Genomic DNA, 21,348 nt, shown 5'->3' on the forward strand with positions numbered 1-21,348 from the left:
ATGGACGTCGATTGCCTCGGTTAAGCCCCAAGGGCCAGGCAAAAACCCACAGCTCAACACCTGGCTAGACAAAACCGCAAAATCCTCGGTCGGAGTCTCTCGGACGCGAGAAACAAACGCCGCGCCCGACAGCTCGCGTTTTCCACCCTAAAACCCTGAAAGCAGCAGCGACGAGGCCCATTGGCTCCCGGCTCCAGCGCCGCTCCGTCCTCGCCTAGCCACCCGACCGTCGCCGCTGAGCTTCCCGCGACCATCCACCGGCTGCCGCGCCCGTTCCTCCTCTCGGGGCCGTGCGCTAGGGTTTGGAGCCGCCGGCCGAATCCCCGCCACTCCGCCCGTTCCTCTTCTCGGGACCGTGCGCTAGGGTTTGGAGCCGCCGTCCGAATCCTCGTCATGCCGCCCGTTCCTCTTATCGGGGTCGTGCGCTAGGGTTTGGAGCCGGCGCCCGAATCCTCGTCGCGCCGCCGTCTCCGGTGCCTCCAAGGAAGGTATTTAGAGGTCTCTATTCGTTACATTTCTTGCTCCAATTTGCTAAAACCTGGCGTTGTGCCTCTAACGGAAGGTATTTGGGTCTGGATTCGTTCCATTTCTTGCTCTAGGTTAACTCCTTGTAGCATTTTTCTAAAACCTTGCGTTGTGGTTGCTCTGGGTTAGTTTTGCTTTGTACCAGAATTTGTGCGGTAACATAATCTCAGCATTGTGCAGAGGATTATTGGTCTGCTGCATCGTGATTATTGAATTATATGATAGCTAAATTTCTGCTTTGTTACGATATACTAGGCCGGCTTGCTCGTCATACCACGAAACCTGCTCCTCCCCCCATAGCCATGGCAGACACCAATATGAAGTACAGGTTACGGGAAATTGAGTTCCTGGGGAACCGTAAGCACATCATTGTTCTTCAAGATGATGCTGAATGGTGTCCCCTTGTGGAAATTTCAAATATTGTTCTGCTAAGGGATGAAGTACCACAAGGCATCACTATTTGTAGAACAACTAATGGAGAAAAATATGTTCGAAGGGTCACGCTGGACCATCTTCTCTACACTTTTATGTTGAGGAAGATTCGTTTAGCTGTGCACAAGGGTCTTGCTACTGAAGACCAGATGAATGCAACCTTGCCAGTTATTCTTGCAAACATCCGTAGCCTATCCACCAGCTTCAATGTATGTCCAGGAGGACTCAAAAGGTGTGTGCTTGTGTTTATGAGCTTTTGAGCTTGTTGTTTCATATGTTCCATATATGTTGTTTGATTTGTATTGGTTGTGTCTAATGCAGGACCAGTGATCTTGAGGATGGCATGGAGAAACAATTGTATGGAAGTTTGGGTACTCAGATATACCATGGATTTTTGGTCGACTGTCAGGTATAAAAAACACACTTATACAGTTATGTGCATCCCAGCAAAGTATAAATAAATCATCACCATGGTTTAATTGGAAATGCAAAAAAAATGTAACATTATTTTCACATTACTTAATTTCCTTACCCTATGCCTATCTCAGCATGAATCAATGTCATTGCTGTGTTTGTACCAGAATCTACCTCCATAACAAATTTTATTAGAGGATTTGCAGCTTCTAAACGTGAGATAGCATTAGGCTCCAAACCTCAATTATCAAGAGCAGTACCTTTTAACAGTCTTTCCTTTTGCTAAAGAAAGAAAGCGGACTGTCCCTCTCTTACACATCTTCATTTTCAGGATGCTGATACAAGTGAGGCAGTTGGAATGAAAACTTACCGTCAGTTACTTAAAGAAGTAGAAGACTTGGAGACCTCAACATCTGAGGGCAATATTCAGAGAAGCACAGTGATTCGGAATTTTTCGAACAGTTCTAAGACCCAGCTCACTCCTTATGGGTATGTCCTTAGTCTATAGGCATTGCTTTACGATTGTCAGATGTCCATGACGTGTTTCATGTGTCACAGTTGAAAAAGTGTCTAAGAGTGCCTGAGGAACAGTTACCCCTAGAAGAGCTCAATGTACAAGATGACTTGACTTATTCAGAGTATCCCGACAAAATATTAGAAACATCACAGAGAGTCACTCGTAGTAAAAGTGATAAAAATGTGCAAGGTACAGTGGAGTCACCATTTAGAGGATGAGGCTACCTGGGAAGGAGAAGATGAGCTTATGGCAGATTTCCCTCAGTTGTTCCCCAATCTATCCGAATCTCGAGGAAGAGATTCTTCTTAAGGGGGTAGGATTTGTAACACCCAAAATATTAAGCTTTGTTTGATTTCAAATGAGTTTGTTCAAATGGTGTTTAGTTAAAAAAACAAATAAACTTTCCCTCTCTACCTCTCTTCCCAAAACCAGCCCAACTCCCCCCCCCCCCCCCCTCTTTCTTTTCTCCGCGGCCCAGCAAACAATCCCGCCGGCCCACACCTCAACCTAGCCCGTCTCCCTCTCCTCTACCCTTTCTCTCACCGACAGGTGGACCCCACCTGTCGGCGCTTTCTTCTACCTCCTGCCGGCACCTTCCAAACCGAGCGCGCGCTCCCCGCCGCGGACGCCCCTGAGCCCTGCTTCGCCTTTGTTTGAATTGCCGCCTTGATGGCCGTTAAGGCCCGCGACGCGCCTCCCCCTTTTCTTGCCTGCCGTGATTGCCGGCCGGCGAACTCGCCGCCCCTTCCCCACTCGCGGCTGCACCTACCCCTTTCTCCCCTCTATAAAACCCGCGCATGAGCTCACTGTCCGCCCCTTTGCCCTCCTCGCTCGCTCTCGCTCCCGCACTGCAGCCAGCACCGCCGCCACCGAGCTCCGTCGCCCTGAGCTCCGCCGTCGTCGTCGATCCGCCGTTCCGCCGCGACACTTCGCCTCCCGTTCATCGCCGAGGGAAGGTGAGGTGGTGAGGAAGTTAGGCCCCCTCTCTCCCTCGCTGTGTTCCGCCGGCGATTGCTCACCGGAGCCGCCGCTCTGCCCCTCGCCGCCGTAGGCCCCTTTCCAGCCACCGCCACACCCCCTGGACCCCTGAAACGAGTTCCCCACGTTTCCCTCTCTATCCACAGCGCTTCCCCCACCCGAACCGAGCTCCGGAGCGCCGATCTGGCCAACTCCGGCGGTCCGCCGCCGCCTTGCTCGCCACCGGCGCCCCGCGCCGCTCACCCCGCCCCCGCGCCGCCTACTGAGCCGCCGCGCCGCGCAGCCAAGCCGCGGCCTTGCTCTGAGCCACGTGCGTGCCTGCAGCCGAGCTGCCGCTCGCCAAGCCGCAAGCTGCCGCCCCGATCTGATCCGCGCCGTCGGATCAAGATCCGACGGACCAGATCCGCCATACACGAGCCGGATCTGAGCTGCCCCTGCACTTTTTGTAAAAGAGCCCCTATGTTTTACTAGAATCAACCCGCCGTCCAAGTCAGTTCAAAAATAATTCCAGAGAGGTCCTTTATTTTCTGTTTTAACCCCTGAGCTTCCTACAATTAGAACCCGCCGTCCCTGGACCCTGTTTTTGCATGCTAGCCCCTGTGTATAAGGTTTAATTAGGTTTTTAGCCCCTGGTTTCTTCAGATCTAGCCCCTGAAAGTTCAAAACCTTCGCAAACAAGTCTCTGGTGCACTGTTTTAGCCATATCTTTCACGTTTCAACTCCGTTTTGAGCGATTCTTGAGCTCACAAGATCCTCGCTTCGCGCTCTACACCTTTTTCACCTTTTCCAGTACTGTTCTTATTGTTTTTGTACTATTTCTTATTTGTATTGTATGCTTTGCTTGTGTGATCGTGTAGACGACGTGCCGTTCGAGGGTGATCAAGAGCAAGCTTACGAGGAAGACTTTCAGCAGTTAGCCGAGGAAGGCAAGTGGCTTTCCCCATCTACATATTCTATTCTGTCCCAATAATAGCATATTAATTCACCTTTACTTTATTGTTCTATGCATAAACCTGACGGGAACACCTATTAAGGACTTTACCTAGTATTTTTACCTCAACCTTGGAACACCGGGTTTAATATCTTGTTGGGTAGCGTTTCTTAGTTGCTTTACCTTGGGTTGGTTGGTATAATCTTGGAAAATGTTAAATATGGTTTTTATCATGGTTAAGGAACAAGATCACTTTGTTCAATTGGAACATGGAGAACCACCCGGGAAAACAGTACAACCACAAGAACTACATAGCTCTGGTCTTGGCTAATTAATTAGAGACTCTAGTTTGAAGCGGTCTTACCGAAAGGGCAAGAGGGGCGGCGGTTGATGGGGTATAATCCGATCCTCTTGGGGTAGTAGCCTTTGCTAAGGTACTGACCATTAGGGAGGTTTATGCTCTACTACTGCTCCAGAAACCTTAGCGGACTACTTCTTACTAGGGAATCTTTGTAAAAGCCTCGTAGCGTCCCTATGCAACCACATCTAAGGAAGTGTGGTATTGTGCCTGATCAGCACAACGTGGTTGGGTCCAAAGTTCTTTTGAACTTTTACACGATTTGTGGTGAAAGTGTACAACCTCTGCAGAGTGAAAACTGATATATCAGCCGTGCTCACGGTCAAGAGCGGCCTAGACCCTCACACGATAATTGAACTTGAAGAATAATTAAATCGTGGTTTTTTGGGTTATGTTGTTGGATCCTTTATGCTTATGCTTAAGTGGGTTGGTATAAACTTGTACTTAGTAAATAGGTGCTTGCTAATAAAATATTATCTACTAAAATTGCTAACCGCATAAAACCTTTAGCCTACCTTGTTTAACCTTGCATGTTTTCCCACTTGCTGAGTACCCACCATAAGTGTACTCACCTTTGCTTAAACTGCTGCTCAGAAGAAAACTTTGAAGTGGAGAACTTCGACGACTTTGAGGAGTTCTAGACGTACGTTCTCCAGTCAGCTGCCTGTGAGAGAAGTCGTGCTGTGGACTTCTGTTAGGATGTCGGTGAAACGTTTAAGACCTTTTGAGTCTATTTCATTTGGAGTGTAATAATGTTGTTTTACTCTATAATTCATTTACTTTTCGAGCAGTGTCTTATGATACATTCACTCGACGTCAATCATATGTGTGTAAACTTGATCCTGGCGCATATACGAGATGCATTTGATTTTTTTTTATAAAATCGGGTGCGACACCGCGGTACCCCAGCAACAAGCTCGGAATGGTCAAGGAAAAGGCAAGAGATTGTGGAGCCATGATATCTATGCATTTTCTTGTTTAGTTCCTACTCGCCATTGCAAATGGGAGCTGAGAATGCTGAGTGCGACGTGTGGCCGTGCAGGTGGTGGGGATGTTGTACACGGCGTTTTTCGGCAGCCTCGACCTTTGCGCCGGCCGCTACGACACGCCCCAGCCGCGTGCCGCCGCCGCCGCAGCTGCGCGCTGCCGGGGCCGCGCTCCGCATGGTTGCCGGAGCTGCGTGCCGGCACAACACCACGGTCGCCGTGCCTCCATATTTTTAGGTCATCAATACAGTTATTTAGACTAAAATCTTAAGAACTGTACCAGTGGAGTGTCATCACCATAACACTCCTCTCATATTTCATGATACTCCTCTCTTCTCTCTCCTCATATTATTAGTACATATTAGCAAATTTAATATCATGACACTCTTATAACAATCTCAGCTTTTACAGAAGAAAGGAACGAGTAACTTTAGCGAAATTTCCTCAAGGATACCTGCAAACTGTTATACATTTTACATTATTTTGTTTACAATTCTTCTTCCAACGCATTATTCAATGCAAAGTCAGTTCAGTACCAATTCAATGGTCTAGTTCAGCTCTGAAACACAAGTTAGAAAAGAGGGTATAAAGTACAAATTGTCAGTGAACAATCTGAAAACAAGCTGACAGTTTAGAAATATTTTCGTATTTCGTTCAGGATAATACCATATTCACATAAACATGGTACTGAATTTTGCGTGCTTTCAAGGTGGCCTTTGAAGCCCAAGTGTTCTTGGGGTAAACTGATAAACTCAGATATTCTTTTTTCAGAACTAACTTATCAGTGTCACCTGATGAGAGCTGGTTACCTATTGCTAGCATCTTCATCTGCATTTTACGTGTGAGCTTCCTTGTAAGCATTCAGTGCAAACTGCATCCTCTTTCCCGTGATGTTTCCTTCCCTTGCAGTGGTGATGTTGAAAAATTTAAATTCGTCGTGAGAGCTTGGAAGCTCATCTTTCCTAGGCTCCTGAAATCTTGGTTCACTTGAACTAATTAGATTACCTGTGTTCGACTCCAGCGGGCGGCAACATTTTAAGCCTTCTAAAGTCTGGGGGCTCCCTCCACCTCTAAAAATTTTAGATAGTCACGATAGGAGAATACTATCAGTTCATGAATATCGAGAAAATCCTTTGCAATTTAGACATCTTCAAGAGCAGCTTGATGGAGAAGGAAAAGAAGTCAAATTTAAACTGAGAATAACACTGTTCCTGTTCTCCTATATTTTCCTGAATCGCCTGAAAATCGTTTGGGGAGATGTATGCATCTGTAGCGAGGCCGAAGTTAAGGCAAATCTGAAGTGCACTTCTAGCGGCATGTGGTTTCGAATGAGAGATTTTGTTATTTGACGTCCAATTCGTGAGCCTTTTCAATTCACGAAAGGGGTCCACATCTGTCTTTTTTTCGTGGTGTACGTGTTGATCAGATCTATCATGTTTTTTTTTTTGAAACGAAAACTAGATGGGAAGGTACAGACTGCACCCCTGCTTTGCTTTGTTTTGAGAAGAAAGCGAGATTCGAACCCCGGCTGGCAGCCTTAGAGCATGCTCTGCTAGCCACTAGCCCACGAAAATTCTCCGTGTATCCAGATTTCTTAGAACAACTAAAATAAGGAATCATGGATCCTTTGACAACGCAGTTTCCAGTATGCATTTGAAATTTCTTCACTTTGCTTTTTGTTGATCGAAGGAAGTGGCAGCTGCTATTAGAGTTCAGCTTAAATCATGCAGCTGCTAACAATCTTTAAGAATCGAAAGCTGGGTCCATTCTCTGGCCGGGTAGCGGGTCCACGTCACCCGTTAATCCGCTACCATTGGATCTGGCCTAGGCACAATTTGAACCATCCGATTGCGGATCAATTCAGGTCTTGACCCAATAAGCAATGGACCCGACAGAAGCTCCTCGACCGATCTCCTTCCACCGGCCCGAGCGCCTCCTTCCGCCGGGTTGCTGCTGAGTCTCCGCCGAAGTCCACGTGGATGAGGCTGAGCCACCATACATCCGCGCCGGCCGCGAGCCCAAGCCCCCGCACTGGCCGAGCCCCAGTGTGACTGCGCCGGCCGCGCTCCCAAGCCCCCGCGCCTCCTCCCGCCGGGTCGCCACCGGCCGTCCGGCCCAGGCGCCTCCTCCCGCCGGGTTGCTGCTGGATCGTCGCTACAGTCGTCCACGCGGATGAGGCCGAGCCCCTGCATGCCCGCGCGGCCGCGTGCCTGAGCCCCGCGCCGGCCTGCGCGCTTCCTCCCGCCGGGTCAACGTCGGCCCGGGCGCCTCCTCTGCCGCCCTTGGGACCTCGCCATTTCTTCGCTGCCGCCGGCCGCCGGGGCTGGTCTCGGCCTGCTCCTCGTCGGATCCGGGCCCCCCATGGCCGGATCTGCCGCCGGGCATGGGTTTGGGCGCCAGATCCGCCGCCCCCGGTCGGACTGCCGCCGCCCGGGCTGGGGGCCGTGGCCGGGGGGCGGTCTGTGGTCGCGCCGTCGCTGCCGGGGGCCGTGATGCGCCGCGGTTGGCGGTCTGTGGCCGTGCCGCCGCCTTTGGCGGTCCGTGCTGCGCCGCTGCCGCCGGGAGCCCTTTGGGCGCGGCCAGGCCGCGCCCCTGCTCGCCCTGGGGCCCGTGTCCGCGCCGCCATCGCCATCTCTCCGTGGCCGTGGCCGCGCCGCTCCTAGGTGACCTCCACCTGGGGGCGCCGCCCTCGTGGGAGGGGGGTGGTTGCCGGCCACCGGCCTTCCCTGCTGGCCGGGGCCCGGGGCCATGCCGCTGCCTCCTCCTCAGGTGGCCGGGGGACGTGGCTGCGCCGCCGCCGCTGCCGCCTCGGGGACGGGGGGCCGGTGCTGCCACGCCCCGCCGCCTCGTGGCCGGGGGCTTGTGGCCGCCGCCGCCGCTTCGTCTGTCCGTGGCGCGGCTCGCCCAGGGCTGCCCTTCTCTCTCGTCGCTGCCTCGGGGGGCCAGGGGCTCCTGGCCGTGTCGTCACCGGCTCGTGTGGTTGGGGAGGGGCGTATGCTGTCATCGGATTTGTGTTGGGATTAGGGTGAAGGCGAAAGCCTTGGTCCGTGTGGGCCGATGACGGCGAGGCCCGAGGGCGTCGCTTACCTTGTTGAAGGCGTCACTCTTTCCCCTATGACCTCCTCTTCAGTGAGCTTTTCAGGTGAAAACCTAGACCATATTGGTCGGACAACGACGGCGCCTTTGCGTCGCTCCCTCGCTGGAGGCGTTGTCTTGGAAGCTCCTGACGGTGACGGTCGATTGCTCTTCTCGGAGAGGATCCGCTTCTACGCCTGCCTTTGCTTAGTTCCTCTACATCGTCTAGGTCGCGTTGGTCGTCGGTTGGTGGTTACTTTGCCGCTGTACTGCTCTGGCGGATGCTTTGCCGCCGTCGTCATTGGTGGGAGTTCTCTTCGGGCGGATGCTTTGCCGCCGATATTGGTTGGTCGGGTGGATGCTTTGCCACCTTGTTTGTGTTGCGGATCTTCGCACCTTTGGCGATGTAGTTTCTTTTGCAGGTTAAGTTGTTGGTTGGTGCTGCGCCGGTCTTGGTTAGATTTGTAGGGTTGGAAGTGTTCTCCTCCATTGTGCTTTTGCTGCTGTGTGTCTGTTGTGGTTGTTGGGTGTTTGTCTGTGTTTTTTTTTAGTTTTTTCTCTATTTTTAGTCTTTTGTGATCTTGTGTTGGTCAAGCTCTGTTTGGCCGCATCAAGAATTGTCTATAAACTGCTTTCTTCTTAATGAAATACGTGCTCAGGCACGGTCGTGAAAAAAAGGCAGTCTGTGCAGTACCCTTACAATGTTCCTTTAAGCTTTTTACCCTCTTATATCAGGGTGGGCATTCGGAAGGAACCGAACCTCAGTTCTTACAGAAGTTCGGTTCCTAGAAAATAGGAATTGATCGGTTCTTTTTACAAGCAAGAACCGAGCAAGTTCGGGTTCGGTTAGTTCGGTTTGGTACCGGTACTAACCGAACTAACCGAGCTGCCGTGAGCTGCCGTGAGGAAGAAGGACCATCCGCCGTCGCCCCGTCCGTGGTTGCGCCGCCGCGCCCTGGGGTTGCACTTTGCCGCCGACGTCCATGCCATGCAGCCGCCTGCCATGGCCCGTGGATGCGCCGCCGAGCCGTCGATTCAGGGCCGGATGTTGCCGCCACCGTCCCCGCTCCGCGGCCGCACGCCATGGCCTGTGGCTGCACCGCCACGGCAGCTCGCCTCCTCGCCTGGCGCGGTCGGCGACCGCCGAGCACTGCTGTGGGGGTGGGTGACGGGGGTGGAGGCGGATGGGGTTAGGGGCGGCGGCCGGAGGCCGGAGGCCTGCAGGTCAGCGTCGGGGGAGATGCGGCGGCCGGCGGGAGCTGGGACGCCGGACGCGGACCGCGCGCGCAGGGGAGGGGGCCGGGCGGCGCGCCGGCGTGGCGAGGGGCCGGCGACGGGGGTTGGGGGTGGGGGCCTGGGGGCGGCGGCTCTGGTGGGTCTGTCTGTGGAGGCGTGGACGACAGGGGAGGGGGCCGGCGCACGGTGAAGGCTGAAGGGGAGTAGAGATTAGGGTTTTTAGTTGGGCCGGCTCAGATTGGGCCTAAATGGGCCAAATTTCGGTTCTTCAGGGGAACCGAGCCCAAGAACCGAATATACCGAGGAAGTTCGGTTCCTCTGATCATGGAACCGAACAGGAACCGAACTTCTTCGGTTCCGGTTCCTTCGGTTTCGGTTCTCGGTATATTCGTTTCGGTTCTTGGTTCTCGGGTTTTTTGCCCAGCCCGACTCTTATATATGCTGCTTCTTTCGTCATGATCATTTTCCTCTAATTTATGACAATTGGCCACTGCAAATTGCATGTCTCATCCTATTATGTCCGTGTTAGCAGAAATGGGGTCCAACAAGCCCACTTACCGTCCAATCCAGTAAAAAGAAAATAGAACACAAACAATTACATAATAAAAATATGAGGCACATCATGCCGAAGAAACGTTAGTGCCCCATTTCGCAAACCATGGGGTGGCTCGGCAACGCCGAGCCTGCTTTCTAGTATCTATTAGAGTTCAGCTTAAATCATGCAGCTGCTAACAATATCTATTAGAGTTCAGCTTAAAACTTGGCTAGTGACCGCTCGTCATCATCATCATCATCATCATCAATCAACCTACTAAAGCACCGATTCAAATTTCGCTATGGCCACACACAAATTTGCACTCCGCTAAGACAGTTCAACCATTGTGCACCCCAACAAATGCACTCAGAACAACAACATTGAAATCTATGGCTACAGTTCAATTCCATGAGGCTTCAACGCGAATTAAGGACCTAGATTCGCTGGATCATCCCAGCCTCAATGCGCCCCCTCCCCCGCCTCCCCTCCCGTGTGCTTACCGCGCGTCCCCAGTTTGAGTCGCAGCCCCCTCCCTTTTTCCTTTTTTTCCCTCCTCTCTCTTCTCTTTTTTTCGCCGAGAGCATCGGCATCCCAAGCACCATCTCTCTCTCTCTCTCCCCCCTCCTCGTTCACCCACGTCACTCCGACCAGCACCGCTCGCTTGTGCCGGACAGCGCGGAAGCTGAAGCAGCCGAGCGCAAGCTGGTGCCAGTGCTGCACGGACGCGCGCGCCCCTTCTCGCCGCTTGCCGCCGCCGGCCCCCTTCCCCTTCCCCTTCTCATATTCCTACTGCCCGCCTTCCCTAGATTTTCTGGATGTGAATGATACCACTGGGCAAGGTTTGTTTGATGTTCTACTAGAAGAATTGAAAAGTCTTGAGCTTGATGTAGACAATGTGAGAGGACAGGGATATGAGAATACGTCAAATATGAAAGGGAAAAATATTGGGGGTACAGAAGAAGTTTTTGGGTATAAAGGTTTTGGATATAAATCCAAGAGCATTTTATTCAGCTTGTGGCTGTCATAGTCTAAATCTAACACTATGTGATATAGCAAAGTCTTGTCGTAAGGCATCAAATTTTTTTGAAGTTATTCAGCGCATTTATACAACATTTGCTAATTCTACAAAAAGTGGAAAATTCTTAAAGATAACATTACTGGATTAACTCTTAAATCATTATCGCCAACTCGTTGGGAGAGTCGTCTTGAAAGTGTTAAGGCTATCAGGTTTCAGATTCTAGAAATAAGAGAGGCTTTACTACAAGTGGCTGAAAGTGATGATGACCCAGGAAAAAGTAGTGAAGCTAAATCATTAGCCGAAAATGATCTTGGTATCTTTGAATTTTTAGTGGCAATCATCATCTAGTATGAAATATTATCAGCTATTAATTTTGTCAGCAAGCAATTGCAATCAAAAGATATGCTTATTGATATTGCAATTGAGTCTGTACAAGGATTGATTTCCTATTTCAGAAAGTATAGAGAATCTGGTTTTCCAAAAGCATTAGAAGCTGCCAAAGAAATTGCAATGGAGATGGATATTAATCCAGTGTTTGTCGCCAAGCGTAAAATCAAAAGAAAAAGACAATTTCATGAGGGCACAAATGATGGATCCAGTGTTTCACTTCATTGCAATGGAGATTTGATACCTGTGGTTGATCAAACTATAGTTTCACTTACCAGGAGATTTTCTTGGATCATAAGAATTTGATGGCTGCTTGTGTCAATCTTGAGACTGCACTTAAAAGTGGAGAACATAAAGATATTGATGGGCACGTATTGTTTGCAGAGTTAATTATCATCCAAAAATTAATTCAGGGTTCTATGGGTCCTCTTGATATTTTGAAGTTTTTGAAGAAACTCCGATTTTATTCTAATGCTATTATTGCATGTAGAAATTTTGTTAACCATTCCTGTTACCGTTGCATCTGCGGAAATGAGTTTTTCTAAACTCAAGTTATTGAACTTATTTGCGTTCTACTATGACGCAAGAAAGACTCAATGGGTTGGCGACAATAGTAATTAAAAATGATATTCTAAATGAGATCAACTATGAAGATATAATTAAAGATTTAATTTTTAAGAATACGATAAGGATGCTGCCCTTTAGTAGAACATGAGATTAGTTGTATCTTTATTGTTTTACCATTATCGTTTGATATTTTTCAAAATAGTGTTTGTATACTAAAGTTACATAATTGTATGAAAAAACATACTGCATTAGTTATATTGGACATATTATTTTTATATATTTTAGGGGCCCATTTTGCATTTCGCCCTGGGCTAGAGACGGCCCCGTTCCCTACTTAAATCTTACCACATTGAGGTATCCCTCGGTGAGCTTGACAGTCAAATACCGATAACCTCTATAATTTTGTGAATTTTAAACTGACACATACATTTCTGCAAATTCATTTAAGAAATATAAAAATAAAAATTTCTTCTGATTTTAGTGGCTCGAACAGTCGACGCAAACTGATGGGCTGTTGGGCCTGAAAGGACAGTGCTGGGCAGGGCATTCTCCAACCCCCAGCCATCGCCCGTGCTTCCGGCGCCGCCGTCTTCTATCCCGCCGCACCGCCCCGCCCCGCCCCCAGCCACCGGAGCAGATCTCTTTTTCCAACAAAAACCATGTCCACTACCACGGCGACGTGCTCCCGGCGCGTGCGTCGAGGATCCCGACGCCCCGCTAGTATCCTCTTCAACACCATGGCCGTCGTCGGCATCCACAACAGCAACACCACCGCCAAAGACCGCACCCGGAATGGGAAGCCCATCCAGGTCTCTTTTTGCCTCAAGCGCCCGCCGCAGCCGTCCAAGCTCTTCGTTCACAGCTCCGATCTGAACCTGTCCGTGCCCACGGACATCATCTACTCGGTGGACGACCTCCTCCTCCTCCGCGTCAACATGGGGTCCGGCCCCTGGGCCCGGTACGACAAGGACTACGACTACTACGTCTACCGCGCCGACCCCGCCCTCCCGTCGCTCGAGCTGCTCCGGCGCCCGCACCCCTACTTCTACCGCACCGACGTCGGCCTCCTTCCTCGTCCGGGTGGCCACTACACCCTTGCCGCTCTGAATTTCACCGGCATCGTTCACCAGTTCGAGCTCCATGTGTTCCACTCCGACACCTCGACCTGGGCCAGCAGGGTGCTGTCGGTGGCGGCGCCGCAGGAGGACTTCAAGGTGAGCATTCCCCCGAGGTGCGACCGGCTTCTTCTTCACCATACGACCACCGTGATCACCATCGGAGGCGAAGGCGGGACCATGGGGTGGGTCGACCTCTGGCGCGGCATCCTGCTCTGTGACGTGCTCGACGCTGAGCCCTCCCTCCGCGGCATGCCGCTCCCCTTGCCGTTGGTGGAGATGGGCTACAACAATGGGTTGGGAATTGACTTGGGCAACCCGGCGCAACGCCGCGGCATCACCTTCATCAGGGGCAAGGCCTGCCTCAACTTCGTCCACTTGGAAATTACAGAGGAATGCTTCCCGGAAGTGGATGAGGAAACGGAATCGATTAGGGTCCGAGTGGATGATTGGGTACTCACCACATGGAGCAACAAGAAGATGAGCAGCTCCCTGGAGGATTGGCACAAGGAATCCGTGGTGCAAGCTTCCAGCATCGCAATCGACCCGGCGATTTCACGGGTGCTGGAGGACACTGGATTGCTGCATGGAGCATCGGATAATGACGCTGCAGCGGAGCGGCGAGACCTGCAGAACCTCTCCATCTATCAGCCCACTCCCAGCATCACTGGTGAAAATGTTGTTTACTTGGTAGCCAGGGAAAAGTTTAGTCATCCAAAGGCATGGATTCTTGCTGTTGACATGAAGAATGAAGGCAGAGTGCAATCTGCGGCTTACTTTGGTATTCGACAATACTTTGGTCTTGATATCATTTATTGCCATAGCAGAATCTCCAAGTATATGAGTCCAGTAAAGTATGAAAACCCTGCCACTACCTCAGGTAATTAGCCTTTTTTACTACTATAACTGCAAATGCCTAAGTTTGGTTGTTAATTGTCCATATGATATAATTATCACTGTTGCAACATGTGCCTAACAACTTTAGGCCGTGTCCTGTGTCACTAAATTGCTTTTCAATTTGCTTGTCTTATTAGTTACCTATTAGCATTTGATTTGGTCGTAGTGTCATCTTCTTCTCTTGTAGATGACTACTGCTTTGACAATATATTTCCAAGAACTGCTGATGGCTTGGATCGGACGGACACCTTTTCATTTATTTTCCCTACCCTAGTTAGTAATCTTACAAGTATATCAATTATATATTAATTTGAAGTAGAGGACAATGGACATATGTCTGAAAATATGAATAGTGCTGTGTGTTGGAAGTACTGTTGGTCAATCGACAAGGTAGACTAGTCTTTGGTCCATGTTTTTTTCTGAAAAAAAGAAAGTCTTTGGTCCATGAAGTGTGTGTTCTAATTCTAAAGGATTATGCTTCTTTTTTACTATACTGACTGTTTTTAGTAGTAATAATAATGCTAAGATTGCCAATATAATAATAGTATGACAACGCAAATTCAACAAATTTGTAGGAAGCCTTTGCTGTGTCTTAATGGAATTGATGTTTGCATTCAAACATAAATAAGTTTTCATAAGTACTCTCAACTCTAAGAGTGTACATGTCCTACAGGATTATGATTGTTTTCCTTTTTTTTTTTGTTTAGTCAAGACTTGGTTTTGTGTTTCATCTGTTCCCAGTTGAATTTTTTTTTGCGAGGTTCCCAGTTGAATTTAGTAGCGCTTGTGAAGATCCCATGCCAATCACAGGAATGACCTGTTGCATCTAAATCAAATTACTGTTTCCTTTCAGAAAGAAATAAGTATTTCATATGTTGTAGTTCACCAAGTATTTATGTTGTTCACTGTATGCTATAACAGTTGACGAGGATGTTGAAGAAGAATTAGGTGAAGGTGGTGAGGAGGATGATGTTAAAGAATTAGGTGAGGAGGAATTGATTGCTCTATTAAAGATGATTACGACGATCTCGGGATGTCAGCCTTGAGATATTCAAGTTATAAGGCTGGAGTACTCTATATGCTTGTGGAATCCTCTTGCCTCCATTGAACCAACTTGTATGGTCATGAAATGTTGATGAATTCTCCAAGTTTTAGAGCTTCTCCAAGAGTACCTAATATATTCATCAGTACTAATAATTTCAGATTGGGATCTCTATAAAGTTTTAGGCATAGAAAATACCACCTCCAACAGCAGCCCTATATCTTTGGTTCTTGATGCAACTTGTTTAAATTTGCTATAGATACTATTGGATTCATTGAATTCATCGATGTTTCTATGAGTTTGTTTTATTATTGCTTGGGTAGTTCGGTCGTAACCGTAATTGAACGAATAATCCAACCTGAAATTGCTCGGTTCCAAATTTTGTTAAGAACTGATCGGTTCCTGTTCTCTTATGATCGAATTTATTAAAATAATAGCATTAAGCCTGTGCGTTGCTAAGGGAGGAACAAGTTCCCTCTGGATATGAATGGGCATGGAGCCATACATTTAGTTTCCCCCCTGCAGCTTGCTAGATCGCATGGCCATTTCCTCCGGCCCCGCGGCGATCATACAATATTTGAAAGACAAGAACAGATAGCCACCTTGACTAAACATGCTTGTCACCAAAGAAATGAAAAACATAACAAAGCCAGGTGGGACTACCAAAACTTGATCTATTTACCCATAAATTTGTCTATTTATTTACATAAATATTCATCTCTCTTTTTTTGAAAAATATTACTATTTTATTTTGCCCTAGCACTGGCAACATCATCAAAGTCACCGTGGCCCCTTGTGCCTCCCTGATGACACAAAATGAATATTTCTCACTTCAATACTTTCGAGCAAAGCTCTTGCTCCTATATGCATAAATGGATGAGGATCCTCAAAATCTGACAGTAGTATTCCAATCACATATACTTCAGACAAATGCTTGAATCAAGCAATATGACTAATAGAGTGAGTAATCCACCTGCTGGCTGGAGGAAATGTAGGTTTCATCCAGGGTCCAACTGATTGGCACGTCCAAACATACTTTAACTTATGCATATATGTGATTCATATTCCTAAAACACACAAATTTGAGAAGGAGAAATATCCTACAAGATTTTGCATATGGGATGTGCACCTGCAACGAACATCCTTCTAGCGACAAATGCGAAGAAAGAAAAAAAAATGCATCATAGAAGTTAATGGCCACAAATCACAATGACCTGAAAACCAGGGGTCAGTACTCTATTGCCCCTTCCACTAAAGTCCCATGATTGGTGAGAAACTGAGAACTGAGGAGTATGCTTTGATCCTTCAGGAGGAAATCTTGTCTACACCTTCTCTTTAGGAAATCTTCAGTGATTTGCTCTCAAATTAAGTGTTGGACGCCTTTGAATTTGACATGAAGCTCCACCGCGCTGACTGTATGAACACTGGATGGAAGAGCAAGAACCCCACATGAATGGTAAGTACAATAATGCTCAGACGATGATAAATTTATGTGAAACATGACTTGATAAAGATAAAGATTAGCTTTTACATTTCAAGAAGATCATCTTACCGTTGAAGAATGTGAATCGGCTCCTTCACTTCTCCTTCATCCACCACTGAGCGAATGAAGTTTCAGTCACAGTGTCCGGATATGCTGACCTGCCATCCAGAGCAGTCTGAACCAGACTTTTTCGCTGATTGATGAGGAATGCAGGATCAGTTGTTCGACTGTCTCCCTGTCTTGAGCACATAAAGCTCAATAACTTGCCCTAGAAAACATGTCTGTGCTGCATATCCGTTTCCCAGCATCTACCATGCAGTAGAAGCCAAAACCAAAAATTTATACTTAGCTGGAACTCTTGTTCTCCAAATGAAATATATTTATTCAGGGATACAGCTCGACCCAATGTCTAGGAGGATAGTAAAAAAGATCAATTGAATAGTTGAAAGAGTACACAATGATTATTAAGCAAGCTGCAACATTCTGCACTGCCTAGAAGTGAATATAAGCAGAGTATGTGTACGTTCAGAAACAAGCTCAGTTAGATTGGTACTAACATCTTGTCCTTAGGTTGCAGTAGATTACACAGCACTGATAGTAAAACCATCACAAATTGGGAGCACCCCGGCAGGACCTTGTTGCAAGGTATCGGAGGACCAAATTACTTCTCTTTTAAAATTAATGCTTTTGTTGCTTCCATGATGTCTACATAAATTACCTAGTCACTAGTGTTTGTAATATAGGAGCTGCACTAACCGAAAGTTGAATAGAAAATGTTTCTACAACAAAACTATGGTATATGCATAATAATTGTCAATTCATGCCCCAGGTAACATAAAAAATCTCTACTACTTTGTATACTATTCTATCAAATTAGAGTATTAGCATACTACAAAATACGATGAAACTGTTTGACCAAAAAATCCATCAGAACTATGGTTTTGAAATATTGCATTGCGGCCATCCCCATGAGTAGAAATACCTTTGGAAAAAATTACCCCTATTTTCCCATCCTAACCCAACCTTAGATGAAAGATAGATCATGTGTGTTTTCTTCCTCTTGCCATGTCCCTGCCGTGACCAACCTAAATACTTGATTGCCACCTAGTTCTGCATCCTTACTGGCAGCCATGGCTTCGTGGGTGCCTGCACAGACAGCCCAGCCATAGCTTCTACATGTTAACAATTCTCCCACGTGCCCTGCAACAACTCCGTGAGATCAGCAAAGGGTGGATGAACGTCACCGAGGAGGATTTCGCTAGTGAGGGCTCGTTGATATCGGAGGTAAGGTGTAGAAAGTGACCCCAGGAGGATTAAGTTCAAGGTACCTCCTTGATGGTGCTTGCGACTGGATCGGCGACGATGCAGATAGGCCGTGAGGCGGCTGGGATTGCAGAAACGGCGCATCCGTCTGGGATTGCAGAAACGGCGCATCCGTCAGCACCTTCATGGATCCATCCTGCTAAACGGAGCCGACGACAGGAATAGTGAGAGCGGGTGGGGCTGTGGGGATGGCAGAGCATCAGGCCACCACCTCCGCGGATCCATCCTCCTCAACTGACGCCCCGGACCCGTGCATTGTCAAGCACCTGAGAACACCACCAAGAAAAGACGTTTTCCTAAAGGCATGGCGTATTTTCCAGCCAATATGTTTTGGCTTTACCGATTTACTTATGCTTATGTAATTGAACAGCTGTCAGCTGTAACTTTATTTTTACCGGAAGTAGCAGGGGGTTATAAGCCCCGGTGCGCTGTCCTGGAGAAGGGAATCGAAACACTCATCTATCTTGTTCTCGCCGTAACCTAGCTATTCTTCATTTATTCCTTCACTTTCCTATAGGATTATCGTAATTAGGGTAGTTAAATTGTCGGGATTCCAGTGGATCCTGACAAGGGTATTAGAGGATTGGGAGTTCTGGCTCACCCAGGTGAAATTCCCACCCTTCCCTCCCTTCTGCCAGGTAGGAAATTCTTCTCGACTTGCATCTCAATCGGCAAGGCTAGGGTTGTGCGGCATCTATTCGCGCATAAAATTCTGAGTGCCAATCAAATTGAGTTTGTGGTGGTGATGGTGGGGAGTTCCATCTGGATTTGGGTTGCGCGACATCTGTTCGCGTGTAAAATTCCTCGATTCGGTCCGAACTCTAGGCGTCGGTAGATATCCTTTGCACGGACTAGTGTGGAGGAATTTGATTCCGAACCGATCTGTGCAAGCGGCGGCGGGATGGCACCGTCGACTCGCGCGACGGCTCTGTCCCTTGAACAGGAGGCCGTAGAAATGAAGGCCAAGATGGATATTCTTTAGACCGACATGGGCGTCCTCAAGCAGAAGCTGGGAGATCTCGATGAGATGAAGCTTTTACTGAAGAATCTGACCATTGCAGTCGAAGGCAATTCCAAAGCGTCGTCTGAATCCGTACCTCCACTGGGTTTCCCTTCTGAAGATGCTTCAAAAGGTATGGTGTACACCATTGATTCTGCGAGCGGACCTAGTACCCATCAGCTTGAACAACAAAGCCAATCTAACCCACCTGAAACCAACCATCTACACCCTCCACCTCCCCCGTTTCCTTACCGACCCCCTCCACCACCGCCTCCACCACCGCCATTTCACCATCACCAGCCTCCACCACCCCCTCCATCATCACTTCCCCCTTTTCGAGGTGTTACCCCTACAGAAATTTACCAACAAGCACCATACCATACACCTCTCTACAGGCCCCATCCACCTCCACCAATTCCACCCTTCCAACATCACCACCAACCCTACAACCCATACCCACCACCTTCATATCCACCCCCTCCATATCCATCATATGCTAACCCATCTTATCAGTACCCACATTCATCACATCATTTCCCTTCCCTGCCTGTTGACACTGTTTTTTGACACGTGTTAAGGAAGATGATGGTGTGAAGGAAGGAGTTGCCGATTTGAAAGAAGCCAAAACATGCACAGGACTAGTATCAGCCGATGGCCCGAAGGAATATGCCAAGAATATACTGATCCACGTTGTTTGGTAATCGGCTGATGGAGGTGTTGCCGACGAGTCAGAAGGGGAAAAATCCAGATTTTGTTGGGATTCTGATGATTCGGTTGTAAATTATAGATAGTTTATTTTAGGATGTCTTTACTTTTTAGTCAAGTAGTATGTTTGCCGTAATCGGCTAGGACTTGTTAGCGTAGGTGTAAGGATCGATGGACCAAGAGGGGGGGGGTGAATTGGGCATTTTTCAAATTTCTAAAACAATTTAAAGCAACCTTAACCTATGCAATGCTAGTAAGGCTCAATTCACCAACTGGCTAACTAAGCAAACTACACAAGCTAACAAAGATAAGAAAACTAAGCAAGGTAGAGCTAAGTTATGATCTCTAAGGTCAAGTACATGAATAATTGCAAGAAAGTAAGTGCTTGAAATGAAAGAGTGGACAAGAGACAACCGGATTTTTTCCCGTGGTGTCGATGTGTTGGCACACACCCCTAATCCACGTTGTGACATTCACTAAGAGTCTTGTCACCTCCCATGTCACCGAGACTTGGGCGCTCACTAAGAGTCTCCGTTCACCGTCTCGGCGTGGTGGAGCTCAAGCCACGTACAACCTTCTTCGGGCTCCCACAATCCTTGGCAAGCTCCGGAAGAAACACCTTCAATCACCAAGATCGCCTAGGTGCTGCCAATCACCAAGAGTAACAAGCTAGGGTCTTCACTTGAGCAAGAACCGATCACCAAGAACGGATGCACACAAGCTTCTCACTACTCAAGTCCTTAGTCTTGCTTCTTGAATGATTGAATGAACAAATGTGTGGAAGATGAAGCTCAAGGTGGCTCTCAACAATATATGAGTGTATGAATGTTTCCTGGTGTCAAGAGAGAGCAAAATGACCCATTGGAGGGGTATATATATGCAGCTCACACGAATAGAGCCGTTGGAGAAAAGCTGCCAGAAAACTGCTTAGCGCCGGTTAATCCGACGAACCTCCAATAGCCAGCGTCGGTTTAACCGATGAAAGTAAACTGTCCATTTGGAAAACTAGCCGTTATAACTTGGGCAGATTAACCGACGTGTCATCGGTTTAACCGGTGAGTGTAGTTGTCCTCTGATCAACTGAAAAACCAAGTCTCTGGACAACTGCACCGACGTTAACTCAAATCCATCGTTGGTTTAACCGGTGAGTATAACTTCTGAAATCCCTGAGAAAACCAACTCACTGGACAATTGCACCGACGCTAATTTCAAACATCGTCGGTTTAACCGGTGTATAGAACTTGAAACACCCTGGAAAAACCAACTCTGGACTAATGCACCGACGTTTATTTCAAACATCGTCGGTTTAATCGGTGTATAGAACCTGTCTAGACTCTGATAACTGCGTTTAACCGACGTATAGAAAAGTTGAGTCGTCGGTTAAACCGGTGTATAGACTTTTTCTGATTTTGCCTTTTCTAATTTGAGTCTTGAGTGAAATCCAAATATTCTTGAGATATAAGTTGAAAACCACTTATTTGAACTTCTTTAGAACCTGAGTGACCATAGTGTGCATCCATTTTTAAATGACCATGTCCATGCTCAAGTTACTTGACCTTAACCCCTCTTAATAGTGCGATCACTACAAAACTACAAAACCTATACTAACCTAAGTGTCCTTCTCAACCTTACGACACTTAGGACTAGAAAGATCCTTAGTCTTGTTATAAATTTGAGTTGAATACCGAGATCGCCTTTTTGAATATCGAAAATGAGGGGCCTCTTTTGATATATGACCAAATGAGCGATAATGATTCATTAAGCTGCACAAACTCATTAGTCACAATAATGGTTGTCATTAATCACCGAAACATACCTAGAGGG

At 47.8% G+C, this 21,348-nt stretch overlaps 2 protein-coding genes and 1 long non-coding RNA gene across 3 annotated transcripts; 2 read left to right on the forward strand and 1 right to left on the reverse strand.

The window, feature by feature from the left end:
• Positions 1-174: 174 nt before the first annotated feature.
• LOC120645382 lies at positions 175-1,879 on the forward strand. Its single transcript, XM_039922173.1, has 4 exons — positions 175-488; positions 781-1,189; positions 1,279-1,366; positions 1,703-1,879. The coding sequence occupies exons 2-4, from the start codon at positions 828-830 to the stop codon at positions 1,877-1,879; spliced, it is 627 nt and encodes a 208-aa protein (XP_039778107.1). The 5' UTR covers positions 175-488; positions 781-827.
• Positions 1,880-12,497: 10,618 nt separating this feature from the next.
• On the forward strand, positions 12,498-15,244 carry LOC120643804. Its single transcript, XM_039920276.1, has 2 exons — positions 12,498-13,954; positions 14,893-15,244. Exons 1-2 carry the CDS (start codon positions 12,619-12,621, stop codon positions 15,015-15,017), a joined length of 1,461 nt encoding a protein of 486 aa, XP_039776210.1. The 5' UTR covers positions 12,498-12,618; the 3' UTR covers positions 15,018-15,244.
• An 802-nt stretch (positions 15,245-16,046) lies between these two features.
• LOC120643805 lies at positions 16,047-18,114 on the reverse strand. The gene is made up of 3 exons (XR_005663184.1): positions 17,825-18,114; positions 16,566-17,696; positions 16,047-16,437 (listed from the first exon to the last, which is right to left on the reverse strand). It is a non-coding gene; the product is annotated as an uncharacterized LOC120643805 (long non-coding RNA).
• Between the last annotated feature and the right edge of the window lie 3,234 nt (positions 18,115-21,348).

The sequence above is a fragment of the Panicum virgatum genome, chromosome 8K, assembly GCF_016808335.1.
Source record: "Panicum virgatum strain AP13 chromosome 8K, P.virgatum_v5, whole genome shotgun sequence".
Classification (NCBI taxonomy): Eukaryota; Viridiplantae; Streptophyta; class Magnoliopsida; order Poales; family Poaceae; genus Panicum; species Panicum virgatum.

What these genes read in the sequence shown, in the direction of transcription:
- LOC120645382 (XM_039922173.1), top strand. Translation starts at nt 828, where the DNA reads ATGGCAGACACCAATATGAAGTACAGGTTACGGGAAATTGAGTTCCTG. An exon ending in TGTCCAGGAGGACTCAAAAG is followed by an intron (nt 1,190 to 1,278) that starts GTGTGTGCTTGT and finishes TGTCTAATGCAG; the next exon opens with GACCAGTGATCTTGAGGATG. An exon ending in GATTTTTGGTCGACTGTCAG is followed by an intron (nt 1,367 to 1,702) that starts GTATAAAAAACA and finishes CTTCATTTTCAG; the next exon opens with GATGCTGATACAAGTGAGGC.
- LOC120643804 (XM_039920276.1), top strand. Translation starts at nt 12,619, where the DNA reads ATGTCCACTACCACGGCGACGTGCTCCCGGCGCGTGCGTCGAGGATCC. An exon ending in AAACCCTGCCACTACCTCAG is followed by an intron (nt 13,955 to 14,892) that starts GTAATTAGCCTT and finishes ATGCTATAACAG; the next exon opens with TTGACGAGGATGTTGAAGAA.